Genomic DNA, 12,297 nt, shown 5'->3' with positions numbered 1-12,297 from the left:
TCGGTCTGATGGCTTCTTGCATTCTGTTGATCATCCATGCACACTGGCACATGAGGGCACTCCAGTGGTACCTCCGCAGGCAGTGGTATCAACACAACTGAGATCTCAGGGAGTCTGTGAGGATCTTCAGAGAAGCTGCGGCGGATCTGTCTTGGTGGAGTATGGAGGACAATCTGTCTCAAGGAACGCCTTGCCATCTGCCTCCATCGGTTGCCACAGTGATATCAGATGCATCCACTCTAGGGTGGGGTGCTCATCTGGGGGATCTGGAGATCAAGGGTCTTTGGTCTCCAGAGGAAAGATTGCTTCACATAAACCTTCTAGAGTTGCGGGTGATTAGTTTGGCGCTCAAGGCCTTCCTCCCTTCCCTTCGCGGTCAGTCAGTTCAAGTCCTGACGGACAACACTACCGCAAAGTGGTATGTCAACAAGCTGGGAGGAGTGGGGACGCAGTGTCTCTGCAGAGAGGCTCTGCGTCTCTGGTCCTGGGTTCAGGACCCTCAGATTTGTCTGATGGCAAATCATCTGGCCGGAGTTCTGAACGTACGTGCAGACAGTCTCAGCCGGCAGTTCTCAGCCGACCATGAGTGGAGGCTTCATCCAGAGGTAGTTCGTCACGTCTTTCAGACGTGGGAGACTTCTCAGGTGGACCTGTTTGCCACTCGAGAGAACGCTCACTGCCCGTTATTCTGCAGCCTCCAGTATCTGATGCAGGGAGCGTTGGGGGATGTGTTTCAGTTGAGTTGGGACTCACGACTCCTTTACCCGTTTCCTCCCATACCCTTGATTCCTCGGGTTCTGAGGAAGATACGCCAAGATCGGGCCCAAGTCATATTGATCGCCCCGGATTGGCCAAGAAGGGTGTGGTACACAGATCTTCTCCACCTCTCCTCGTGCCTTCTGCTCCATCTCCCTCTCAGGGCAGATCTCCTCTCTCAGATGGAGGGGCAGGTTCTACACCCCCGCCTCCAGACCTTACACCTTCATGCCTGGTGATTGAACTTGGCAATCTGAATTCCTTTTCTCTCCCACATGATGTGGTGGATGTCATTTTATCAGCCAGGCGTGACTCCACCAAGTCTATCTACTCTTATAGGTGGTCTAAATTTGTTTCTTGGTGTGGAGAGAAGTCCATCGATCCTTTGAGGGCTCGTTTATCGGACATACTTCAGTTTGCGCTTTCTTTGGCTCAGCAAGGGTTTGCTGTAGTTACTGTAAAAGGTTATCTTTCGGCATTATCGGCATTTCTCTGTTTGCCGGATCAGCCGTCTAAGATTTTTAAAGAGTCTTACGAATACATTTCCTCCTACTCCCTTTATTATGCCTCAATGGGACTTGAACCTTGTTCTTACTTTCTAGATGGGTTCACCTTTTGAACCTTTGCACAAGTGTCCCTTGAGATTGTTTTCTTTTAAAACGGTCTTCCTGATTGCATTTACCTCGGCAAGGAGGGTAAGTGAGATTCAAGCTTAATTCTAGGCCCCCATTGTGAGAAGTTGGCCGGATATATGATGCTCACTAGTTCTAGTGATCACCTTTTATCAGTCCAAACAACCCTAATGGTGATTGGTTGTAAGTCAACCTTATAGACCAGCTATCCTAATGGTAGCATGGACAAAGCGGTCTTAGGCCAAACTCTTTTGGCATGTGAAGCCAGCTGTTTTACCACATATAACCCCTTGAATACCAAATGAAAGGACACCACACAGGTAGTTATGAAAATAAACAAGATATTTATTAACTAACATACACCTCTGAACTCTTTATGAGATCAGAGGGCTAAGCACATGACAAGACGCAGGAAAAATACGTTAAGTTGCACGAGTTACAATGTTGCCCTAGTGGCGCAACAAACCATATACTAAGTAAATGGCATAAGGAAGTCGATTAAAGGAATGGAGCTGTCCAGAGGCTGTAGGATCGCTGGGACTACACTATCCTATCTTAGGTAAGTAATAGGAGGCCCACGGAACGCGCGTGTAGAGTGTGAACTCACACGCGAAATGCGTAACAACGTCTATGGACAGTACAGTTCAAGAAAAAGGTGAGTACGGACAATCCTGACTAGTTAGGACTAAAACGACTGTGGAACTGGACACTAGGAGAGTCAATCTACCCTTGAGCACCGAAATGCTCTTGTTACCTCACCCACGGGCTGCGGGTGCATAGGTGCGAAGTCGTGTCGGGTTCCGGCGTTGAAGTCTATGGAGCCTGAAAGAAAAGATGCTGCAGGCGACCAGGAGGAAGATGTCCGGTGTGATCCAAGGGTGGATCAGGAATGGTGAAGACCTGAAAGCAGAGGGGACAATGTTCAAAGTTACTAGCCAGTGACTGGGGTGGAACCAGGAATGGAACCAGAGGCTGTCATCGCGATCAGGTGAAGAGTGGACGCTTGACTCTGCAGCCACGTGGACGAGGTGGTGTCTTCGACAACCAGGATGGAGGCACCAGCTGTCCCACGCAGGCTCTCGCTTTCGGCGGTGTCGGATCCGGATTTGGAGTAAACAGGCCTTGGCAAAGGCAACCCACGCGGTGAGTGGAAAAGACGTCTGGTACGGACCAGGAGGGTCCGGGATGCCTATCTTTTGGAAGGAAGCAAGGGCCAGTCTGGAGCATCCAGACCAGTGGTGTTGATGTTGTGGATCTTCATCTAGGAGGCCACTAGCCAGCCGGCAAGTGACCAGACAACGCGTCAAGCAGCAAACAGGCAGAAGGGCCCCACACAGATCTCGTGGATGCTGGAGGGCTGATCTTCGGTGCAGGAGCTGTTCGGGGCTGGGGCTTCTCAGTCACCAAAGCACTTTGTCAAGGATACCTCAGAGGTCGTGCTGAAAGCGAAGTGCAGTTTCTCCAATATGGCCAGTCCCACGTGTCTCGTCGCACCCACGGATCTCAGCTGAGCTGCAGATGTAGGTAGAGGTCGGAGAGGTCTGGGAATCCGGGTCTCTTCGGGCTCTGAAGTCTGGATCCTCGAGGGAAGACGACAAAGTGAAGCCGCTGGACGCTGATGGTGCCTGCTTGAGCAGGGTGGACACTCCTTCCCCACAAGGGAGATTTCTTCAGTCTTCTTAGCAGAATGTCGAAGTCCAGAGTTTCTTCTTGCAGAATTTCAGTTCAGGATTAATCTGATTTGGAATGGGACCAGCTCCTACCTTTATCCTGCTAAAGGGGGTTGTACTATCACTCGGTCCCTCCTATGGGTGGGACCAGGAAGGGGGGTGGTTACACCCCCTATCCTTTGTCCGGTATCGCGCCAGAGCTGGGGCTGGAGTGCCCCAGCAACTGGTTTAAACCGGTGTATGCTCAAGGCACCTTGTGTGCCCCTGGCATGTCTCATTCCTTTCAGCCCGGTCCTACCTAATACACAAAATCCTGTCTGGGTGGTGCTAGAACCTACCAAGGCAGGAAACCCTTTGTCCAAGCCTCCCTCACTGGAAGGACTCCCAGCAGCAGGAGGTCAGACTTGTGTCTGTGGTGGCAGCATCCATTTTGTGACGCTGAGGCTCGAGTTAACTTTAACCGGGGTTCACAGTTAGGTACATGTCGTGTCCCTCTAGAAGGGTGGAATGCTACCCCCGTCGTCTGAATTGGCGAGGGGGTAGTATTCCAATTCGTATGGCACCTTACTCGACATGTTTTGATAATGCTATGCCAAAGTTAGCTATAACCGCAATGATTATAATGCACTTAAGAGTATATGGTATAGCGTTATCATGGAAACAGGTAAAGGATTTGGTTCCGAAAGCTGTAGACAGGCTCAGCTCATGCCAGAGCACTATCTCACATAATTCCAAGCACTCTGCCTCCAGGATTGTTAAGGCCTGCCAAGGGAGTGACTTATAGGAGTATATGTGTCCATTTTAGGTTTAGATATAGGTATACTATATCTAAAACAAAGGGTGATTACACCACCTTGGCCCAGCTGATTGATCCGCCAGTTGTGTCAGATTTGGAAGGCCAGCCAGGGTTGGCATAATACATGCTGCAGCCCCTGGTAGGCCTTGGGTTCACTTATGCCATGAGTACCTATGGTACACTGTACAAGGACTTACAAGAGTGACCCAATACCAATTGGTAAATGCACCAAAAGTACATGGATTCCATTTTACAGAGAGAGCAGTGAGCCTGGGGTCCTGAATAGCAGGGCCACAGGTCAACTAAGTTGAAAAACCAGCTAAACACCAGGCAAAAAGTTAGGGGCAACCATAGTCAGATATCCACCTTCCTACATACCCCCCCCCTCCCCACCCCCCCAAAACGAAAGGAGATAAGGCTATCCTTGACCAGGTAAGCCTATATTGCCTGAGTGGCCATATGAGGAGGTGCATGCACTGGCATGGTTACCCCCTATCTCATGGTCCACTAAGCAATCCCTCACCCTAAGGGTATCTGAGGGTCTCCACCATAGGGAATCTCTACCTGTGGTGTGTTTTGGCAAAGTAACAGGATGATGTTGGGATGGAGTACTGAAGTGAGACTCCACTAATGTTGGGCTCAACTTCCTCCAATCACTATCCACCATACATGCCTTTCTTTCCAGGACTGAGTTGCATTGTGCTCTCAGGGTCAACATCTGGCTACCTAAAGCTGGAGGCTGAGTCCCTCTGTTTGGCTTACTGGAGGGACAGGTCAGGTTTGGGGCCCTTAGGTCCAAGGTTCGGCTGTGCCCAACAGTGTCCATTTGTGGGAGGTCCCTAACTAAGTTTAAGGGGGATCCCTCAGGAGTCTGTTTTATTTTCACTTGGCTAGGTCTGCTAGCTTCAGTGCCCTTAATCTGCTGATTGGGGGGTTCTTTTGGACAGGGGCCCTTTGGGGTCTACCACTGGCCTCCTTGACCTCCACAGCCCTGGGTTGAATGAGGCTGGGTAGAGAGGGGCAGATTACGTGCTCCAGACTGGGTCCCACCTTGGAAGAGTCCACTGACATCAGAGGCTCTGCCAGGCTAGGCCTGACTACCTCTGGGGCAGTTTCTTCACAAGGGGTAAGATCAGTTCCCTGAGGAGGCTGATCCTTTCCTAAAGTCTGGTGGGATAGAGATTTCTCTTCCTCCTCAATGCTCTCGGTTTGAGTGGAGTGATCCTTAGTTTCAGGCTTCACAACACATGTATCTGTTTGAGTTTGAGCTGTGGCCATCACAACTCCACCAACCTTTTCAGGAAGGGACTCCGTTTGGGTATGGGCTGTTACCATCACAGCCTTGCCAACCTCTTCAGGGAAGGCATCTGTTTGAGATTGGGCTGAGACTGGCACAGCCCTCCTAACCTGTTCAGGGAGGACATCTTGAACTGGGGCTGTGGCCATCACTGCCCCAATAACCTTACCATGGAGGTTTACCATTTTAAAATGTATTTCTTGCTCTACCTCAGCCCAGGCTGAGATCTCTAAATCATTCCCCAGTAGGCAATCTACAAGCAAGTTTGATGACACTGCCACTCTCTTGGGACCAGTGACACCTCTCCAGCTGAGATTGATCACTGCCATGGGATGATCTCTCTGTACTCCATCAATGTTGGTCACCTCGTATGTGGCTCCAGGTATTAGTTGCCTTGAGAGGACTAGGCTCTCAGTCACCATGGTGATGCTAGCCCCTGTGTCTCTATAGGCCTCAACTTTTAGACCATTGATGCGGGGCTCCTGTCTGTACTTGTCCAAAGGGTTGGGACAAGCAGTGTCCACCTGAGTTCCCCAAGTATACCCAACCAAATTCTTGGGGGCACTCCCACCACCTGGGGGATTACTACTAGTAGTAACAGGAGGTGCTGGAGTATTACCTGGAGAAATATTTTCCTTATTGTTGGCCTTTGGGCAACTGCTGTCAGTTTTCCAATGGCCTACCTGTTTGCAGGCATGGCAATAAGGTTTTCTTTGGGTATTGGAATGATTCTGGGACCCACCCTTTTCAGAGGATTTTTGGGGCCCTGATGTGGTTTGATCTGAAGATTTATTCCCACCCTTCTCTTGAGGCTTGGTTGATTCTTTCTTTTGGTCACCACCCTGGTTCTTAGGCCTAATCCTGGTTCTGACCCATTTGTCTGCCCTCTTACCCAATTCTTGTGGAGAGGTCAGATCTGAGTCAATCAAGTGCTGATGCAACAACTGGTTCTGACAATTATTTAAGATTTGCTATCTCATAATTAGATTATACAATCCTGTGTAATCATTAACTTTACTTCCCAGTAACCAGCCTTCCAAAGCCTTAGTGGCACAATCCACAAAGTCAATCCAATCCTGAGCCTGATTTTTCTGGGTGTCTCTGAACATTAACCTGTACTGTTCAGTTCTTAGGCCAAACCCATCAATCAAGGCACTTTTTAGGACTTGGTAATCATTAGCATCCTCATCTCTAACAGTGAGGAGCTTGTCTATTCCTTTACCTTCAAAGGAGAGCCACAATATAGCTGCCCACTGACTCTGGGGTACCTGCTGTACTTTGCAGGCTCTCTGCAAATCAGTCATCCATTTGTGGAAGTCATCCCCTACCTTAAAGGGGGGCACTATCTTACTCCGTTTTCTGTTATCAAAACTCCTGTCTTTATCTCTAGGGATAATGCTGCCACCAGTGGGTTCTAACCCACTCAATTTCTGCTCTCTGGAAAAGGCAAGTTTCTCCTTGGCAAGGGCAAGTTCTTCCATCTCAATCCTCAGATGCACTTCCCTCATCTTAGCTTCATGCTCTCTTCTCTGAGGGGATGTCATCCCTCTCTGAGAAGATGCCTGAGAGACATGGGTGTGGATAGATCTGTTAGAGCCTCTGGAGTGAGACCTAGCTCGTCTATTCCCAAGGTTAGGCCTGCTTGAGGATGGGCCTGGGGCTCCCCCAGTTCCATTCTCATGTAGGCTTAAGTTGGCCCTGGTAAGTCTGCTGACCATTGTCTACCTATCCATCAGATGAGTCTCCATTCCCCCTTTTCCACTTCTTCAGTCTCAGGGAGGTTAGAGTCATCTTCTGCTGGGGGTATGCTTCCATCTGCTGGATTAGAGGGGCCTGTATTAGAAACCCTTCTGGCATCATATGTCTCTAAGAGACCTAACAGAAAAGGAAGGGTAGGGTTAGAACCCTGTTTCAGTTGCCTGGAGGTACACAATTGTCTCATCTCCTGGAAGCTGAGTGTTGCATATCTGGAAAGGACCTGTGGAGGGTCACTAACCACAAGGGGAGTCACTGTGTTCTCTCCTGTGGTAGACATGCTTTCTAGTGAGGTGTAAGTGGTGCACCTACCTACACTATAGGTTTTCCTACTGATCCCTCGCTAAGAGTTGTAGTCAGGGTGTGCTACTCCCTTTCTACTACAACAGCTGGTTCAGTAAAACTCGGAATATTTCTAAGCTTTGTTATATGTGCCTATGGTACCTTATGTGATCTTTCAAATGATATCTCAAGATTATATTTGGTAAAAACAACAGCAAGCTCATATCCCACCGCTGCCCACCAATGTGAGAATTTGGCCTGATATATGATGCTCTCAAGTTCTAGTGATCACCTTGTATCAGTCCAAACAACCCTTATGGTGATTGGTTGTAAGTCAACCTTATAGACCAGCTATCCTAATGGTAGCATGGACAAAGCAGTTTTAGGCTAAACTCTTTTGGCATGTGAAGCCAGCTGTTTTACCTCATATAACCCCTTGAATATTTATGAAAGGACACCACACAGGTAGTTATGAAAATAAACAAGATATTTATTAACTAACATACACCTCTGAACTCTTTATGAGATCAGAGGGCTAAGCACATGACAAGACTCTTAGGAAAAATATGTTAAGTTGCACAAGTTACAATGTTGCCCTAGGGGCGCAACAAACCATATACTAAGTAAATGGTAAAAGGAAGTCGATTAAAGGAATGGAGCTGTCCAGAGGCTGTAGGATCGCTGGGACTACACTATCCTATCTTTTGGTAAGTAATAGGAGGCCCACGGAACGTGTGTGTAGAGTGTGAACTCACACGCGAGATGCGTAGTCAATCTACCCTTGAGCACCGAAATGCTCTTGTTACCTCACCCACGGGCTGCGGGTGCATAGGTGCGAAGTCATGTCGGGTTCCAGCGTTGAATTCTATGGAGCCTGAAAGAAAAGATGCTGCAGGCGACCAGGAGAAATCCGGTGTGATCCAAGGGTGGATCAGGAATGCTGAAAACCTGAAAGCAGAGGGGACAATATTTAAAGTCACTAGCCAGTGTCTGGAGTGAAACCAGGAATGGAACCAGAGGCTGTCGTCGGGATCAGGTGAAGAGTGGACGCTTGACTATGCAGCCAGGTGGACAAGGTGGTGTCTTCGATGACCAGGATGGAGGCACAAGCTGTCCCACGCTGTCGGCGGTGTCGGATCCGGATTTGGAGTCAACAGGCCTTGGCAAAGGCAACCCACGCGGTGAGTGGAAAAGACGTCTGGTGCGGACCAGGAGGGTCCGGGATGCCTCTCTATTGGAAGGAAGCCAGGGCCAGTCTGGAGCAAGCAGACCAGCGGTGTTGATGTCGTGGATCGTCATCTAGGAGGCCACTAGCCAGCCGGCAAGTGACCAGACAACGTGTCGAGCAGCAAACAGGCAGAAGGGCCCCACGCAGATCTCGTAGATGCTGGAGGGCTGATCTTCGGTGCAGGAGATGCTCGGGGCTGGGGCTTTTCAGTCCTCAAAGCACTTGGTCGAGGATACCTCAGAAGTCGTGCTGGAAGCGAAGTGCAGTTTCTCCAAGATGGCCGGTCCCACGTGTCTCGTCGCACCTACGGATCTCAGCTGAGCTGCAGATGTAGGTAGAGGTCGGAGAGGTCTGGGAATCCGGGTCTCGTCGGCTCTGAAGTCTGGATCCTCGAGGGAAGACGACAAAGTGAAGCCGCTGGACGCTGATGGTGCCTGCTCGTGCAGGGTGGACACTCCTTGCCCACAAGTGAGATTTCTTCAGTCTTCTTGGCAGGATGTCGAAGTCCAGAGTTTCTTCTTGCAGAATTTCAGTTCAGGATTAATCTGATTTGGAATGGGACCAACTCCTACCTTTATCCTGCTAATGAGGCTGTACTATCACTAGGTCCCTCCTATGGGTGGGACCAGGAAGGGGGGTGGTTACACCCCCTATCCTTTGTCCGGTGTCGCGCCAGAGCTGGGACTGGAGTGCCCCAGCAACTGGTTTGAACCGGTGTATGCACAGTGCACCTTGTGTGCCCCAGGCATGTCTCATTCCTTTAAGCCCGGTCCTACCTAATACACAAAATCCTGTCTGGGTGGTGCTAGCACCTCCAAAGGCAGGAAACCCTTTGTCCAAGCCTCCCTCGCTGGAAGGACTCCCAGCAGCTTGAAGTAGTGTGGCTCACTGGTTAGAGGCGGCAGACCCGAGAGCAGAGGACGGCCCGGAACCAGGGTTAGATTCCCGGCGTGGCAGGTTTCTGGACCAGGGTCAGCGGACTCGATAATTCTCTCGCCTCGGTGCCCACTCTGATCAGCGATCACACTCGGCAACTCTGGGCATTAGCTTGCCTCATCTTCACTAACGGCCCCACCAGACCGCCGGGGATGCCTGGTCTCACCCTGGAGATACCCATTAAGGGACCATCTCTCAGGGAAGCCAGGAAGGGTTTCGCAGCGGTCGAAGCGCCTTGGGACCCTACGGGTAAGTAGTGCGCTATATAAATGCCAATACATTTACATTTACATTTACAGCAGCAGGAGGTCAGACTTGTGTCTGTGGTGGCAGCATCCATTTTGTGACGCTGAGGCTCGAGTTAACTTTAACCGGGGTTCACAGTTAGTTACATGTCGTGTCCCTCTAGAAGGGTGGAATGCTACCCCCGTCTCCAGAATTGGCGAGGGGGTAGTATTCCAATTCGTATGACACCTTACTCGACATGTTTTGATAATGCTATGCCAAAATTAGCAATAACCGCGAGGATTATAATGCACTTAAGAGTATATGGTATAGCGTTATCATGGAAACAGCTAAAGGACTTGGTTCCGAAAGCTGTAGACAGGCTCAGCTCATGCCAGAGCACCATCTCACATAATTCCAAGCACTCTGCCTCCAGGATTGTTAAGGCCTGCCATATGAGTGACTTATAGGAGTATATGTGTCCATTTTAGGTTTAGATATAGGTATACTATATCTAAAGCAAAGGGTGATTACACCACCTTGCCCCAGCTGAGTGATCAGCCAGTTGTCAGATTTGGATGGTCCAGCCAGGGGTGGCATAATACATGCTGCAGCCCCTGGTAGGCCTTGGGTTCACTTGTGCCCTGGGTACCTATGGTACACTGTACAAGGACCCAATACCAATTGGTAAATGCACCTAAAGTACATGGATTCCATTTTACAGAGAGAGCAGTGGGCCTGGGGTCCTGAATAGCAGGGCCCCAGGTCAACTAAGTCGAAAAACCAGCTAAACACCAGGCAAAAAGCTGGGGGCAACCATAGTCCGATATCCACCTTCCTAAACCCATTCTTGACCATTCATGCTGAACGAATGGTACTCAGGACCAGGGCTGCTTTTCTGCCTACAGTGGTGACTCCCTTCCGTCTTGGACAGTCTATTACCCTTCCTACCTTCTATCCTCCCCCCTCACCCTTCCAAGGAGAAGGAGAGACTTCACCGCTTGGACCCTAAGAGGTGGTGAGCTTCTACCTAGACAGAACCAGAGAGTGGATGACCAGCTCTCTGTTGGAGCCAGAAGAGGCAAGGCGGTGCCCAAGTGCACGCTGTCAAGATGGAATGTCTTGTGCATCAAGATATGCTACTCTCTGGCGGGTAAGGATCCACCTAAAGGTTTAAGAGCTCATTCTACTAGAGCAAGGTCTGCTACATCTGCTTTGTCTAGGTGTGTGCCTGTGGAGGACATTTGTAGAGCTGCAACTTGGGCCTCCCTCCACACTTTCGCGAAGCTTTACTGCTTGGATTCCAAAGTGAGGAGGGACGGCCACTTTGCGCGTTCTGTCCTCCAGGATTTTCTGGTATAGGAGAGTGGACACCCTCCTCCAGGAGAGGGGACTGCTGTGAGACTCTATTCACAAGGTGAGGAATCCACTGGCAGATGTATCCATCAGAAGAACAAGTTACTTACCTTTGGTAACGCTTTTTCTGGTGGATACAGAATCTGCCTGTGGATTCCTCACTGACCCACCCGCCTCCCCATTGTCCACTGTTCTATACCTATGTTAATGGCAATGTTTAAATGCTTATATGTTATTTTCAAAAGAAGTGTGTTATTCTTCTTGATTTGGTACATTGTCTTCACACTGTGTGTATTATCTTGACTATTGTAACTTGTTTGTTAGTAGTTTATTTTTTCTTTTGTCAGTGTACTGTGTTATTCTTTTGTCATTTTACTGTTAAATAGTACATTCTAAACAATGATTGTATCTTTTTAAGTCCAAAAGGGAAACAGAAGCTACCAAAGGTACATCCCAAACCAAGTGAGAATACGTCTCTTCCATTAACTAGAACCAGTTCCTCGACGTCCTCTCAAGGTAAGGAATTTCTATATCTCTAGGTTGCTATTTTGCAGTATCACTGAAAGATAAAACCTTGGTGAATACTTCAGAGCTCATACTTTACAGAATATTGTTTGTTTGAATTTTGTCTTGTCCAGCTGTTCTTTCTGCAGAGTCTTCTCCTTTAGAATATACAGACTGCTTCTAGAAGATTAAAGGGCCATGCTCCGGCACTCTTCTAAGTGTCATCATGCGGCTCAGTGTTGGCGTCTTTCTGATACAGATGTGCCAAACGTAGCTACATACAAGTACCAGACCTGGAAGATAACGTCTGTTGCTCACTTTCTTTACCTTTGTACATTAATCTGCAGCTTGCTCCCAACATTTACCTAGTCCTTGACAAGCTTTACTCTCCAGTTTATTTTGTTTGTGTTAAGGCGCTACTCCCCTCCTAAAACAACAGGGTTTGAGCCTTGTATAGGCTGTCGTGTACAGAGGTCTGACACAGATCTCCACAAGGTCTGCCACTACTTTTTGGGTTTGGCACACAACTCCTTAGTGCTGCGAGTAGTTCGCCTTTATGAGCCCAAAGGCGATTTGAGACCGCAAAGCAAACCTATTGTAGGAAGATGGCTAAAGTAGATAACACTAATTCTCTCATTTGTGGTATTGTGTGCGAGCAGTTGGGTTTATCAGAGTGTAGTGCTGAGCATTTGTTATACTCACAGAGACAAATTAAACACACTCAAAGGATAAATCAGAGCCCAAATTTAAAAAATAACACTTTTTTAATATATGTTGTAAAAACCAGAACTTTGTTGAAATGTAATTAGTGTTTTTTTATATCCATTTTTGCAGGTTAGTACATTTTTCAAAGTTAAACA

General features: G+C 48.7%; 1 protein-coding gene across 2 annotated transcripts in view; it reads left to right on the top strand.

The window, feature by feature from the left end:
* The window catches only part of BRWD3 (bromodomain and WD repeat domain containing 3), a 1,253,402-nt gene that overhangs the window by 1,168,501 nt on the left and 72,604 nt on the right, over positions 1-12,297 (top strand). For both annotated transcript variants that reach the window (XM_086918755.1, XM_086918756.1), the window contains one exon: positions 11,352-11,449. In XM_086918755.1, the coding sequence (XP_086774881.1) occupies positions 11,352-11,449 (98 nt within the window). The remainder of the gene's footprint in view (positions 1-11,351; positions 11,450-12,297) is intronic.

This window comes from Lissotriton vulgaris, chromosome 4_1, assembly GCF_964263255.1.
Source record: "Lissotriton vulgaris chromosome 4_1, aLisVul1.2, whole genome shotgun sequence".
NCBI lineage: Eukaryota > Metazoa > Chordata > Amphibia > Caudata > Salamandridae > Lissotriton > Lissotriton vulgaris.
Note: the sequence above shows the minus strand (reverse complement) of the source record. Positions and strands in the feature narration are given on the sequence as shown.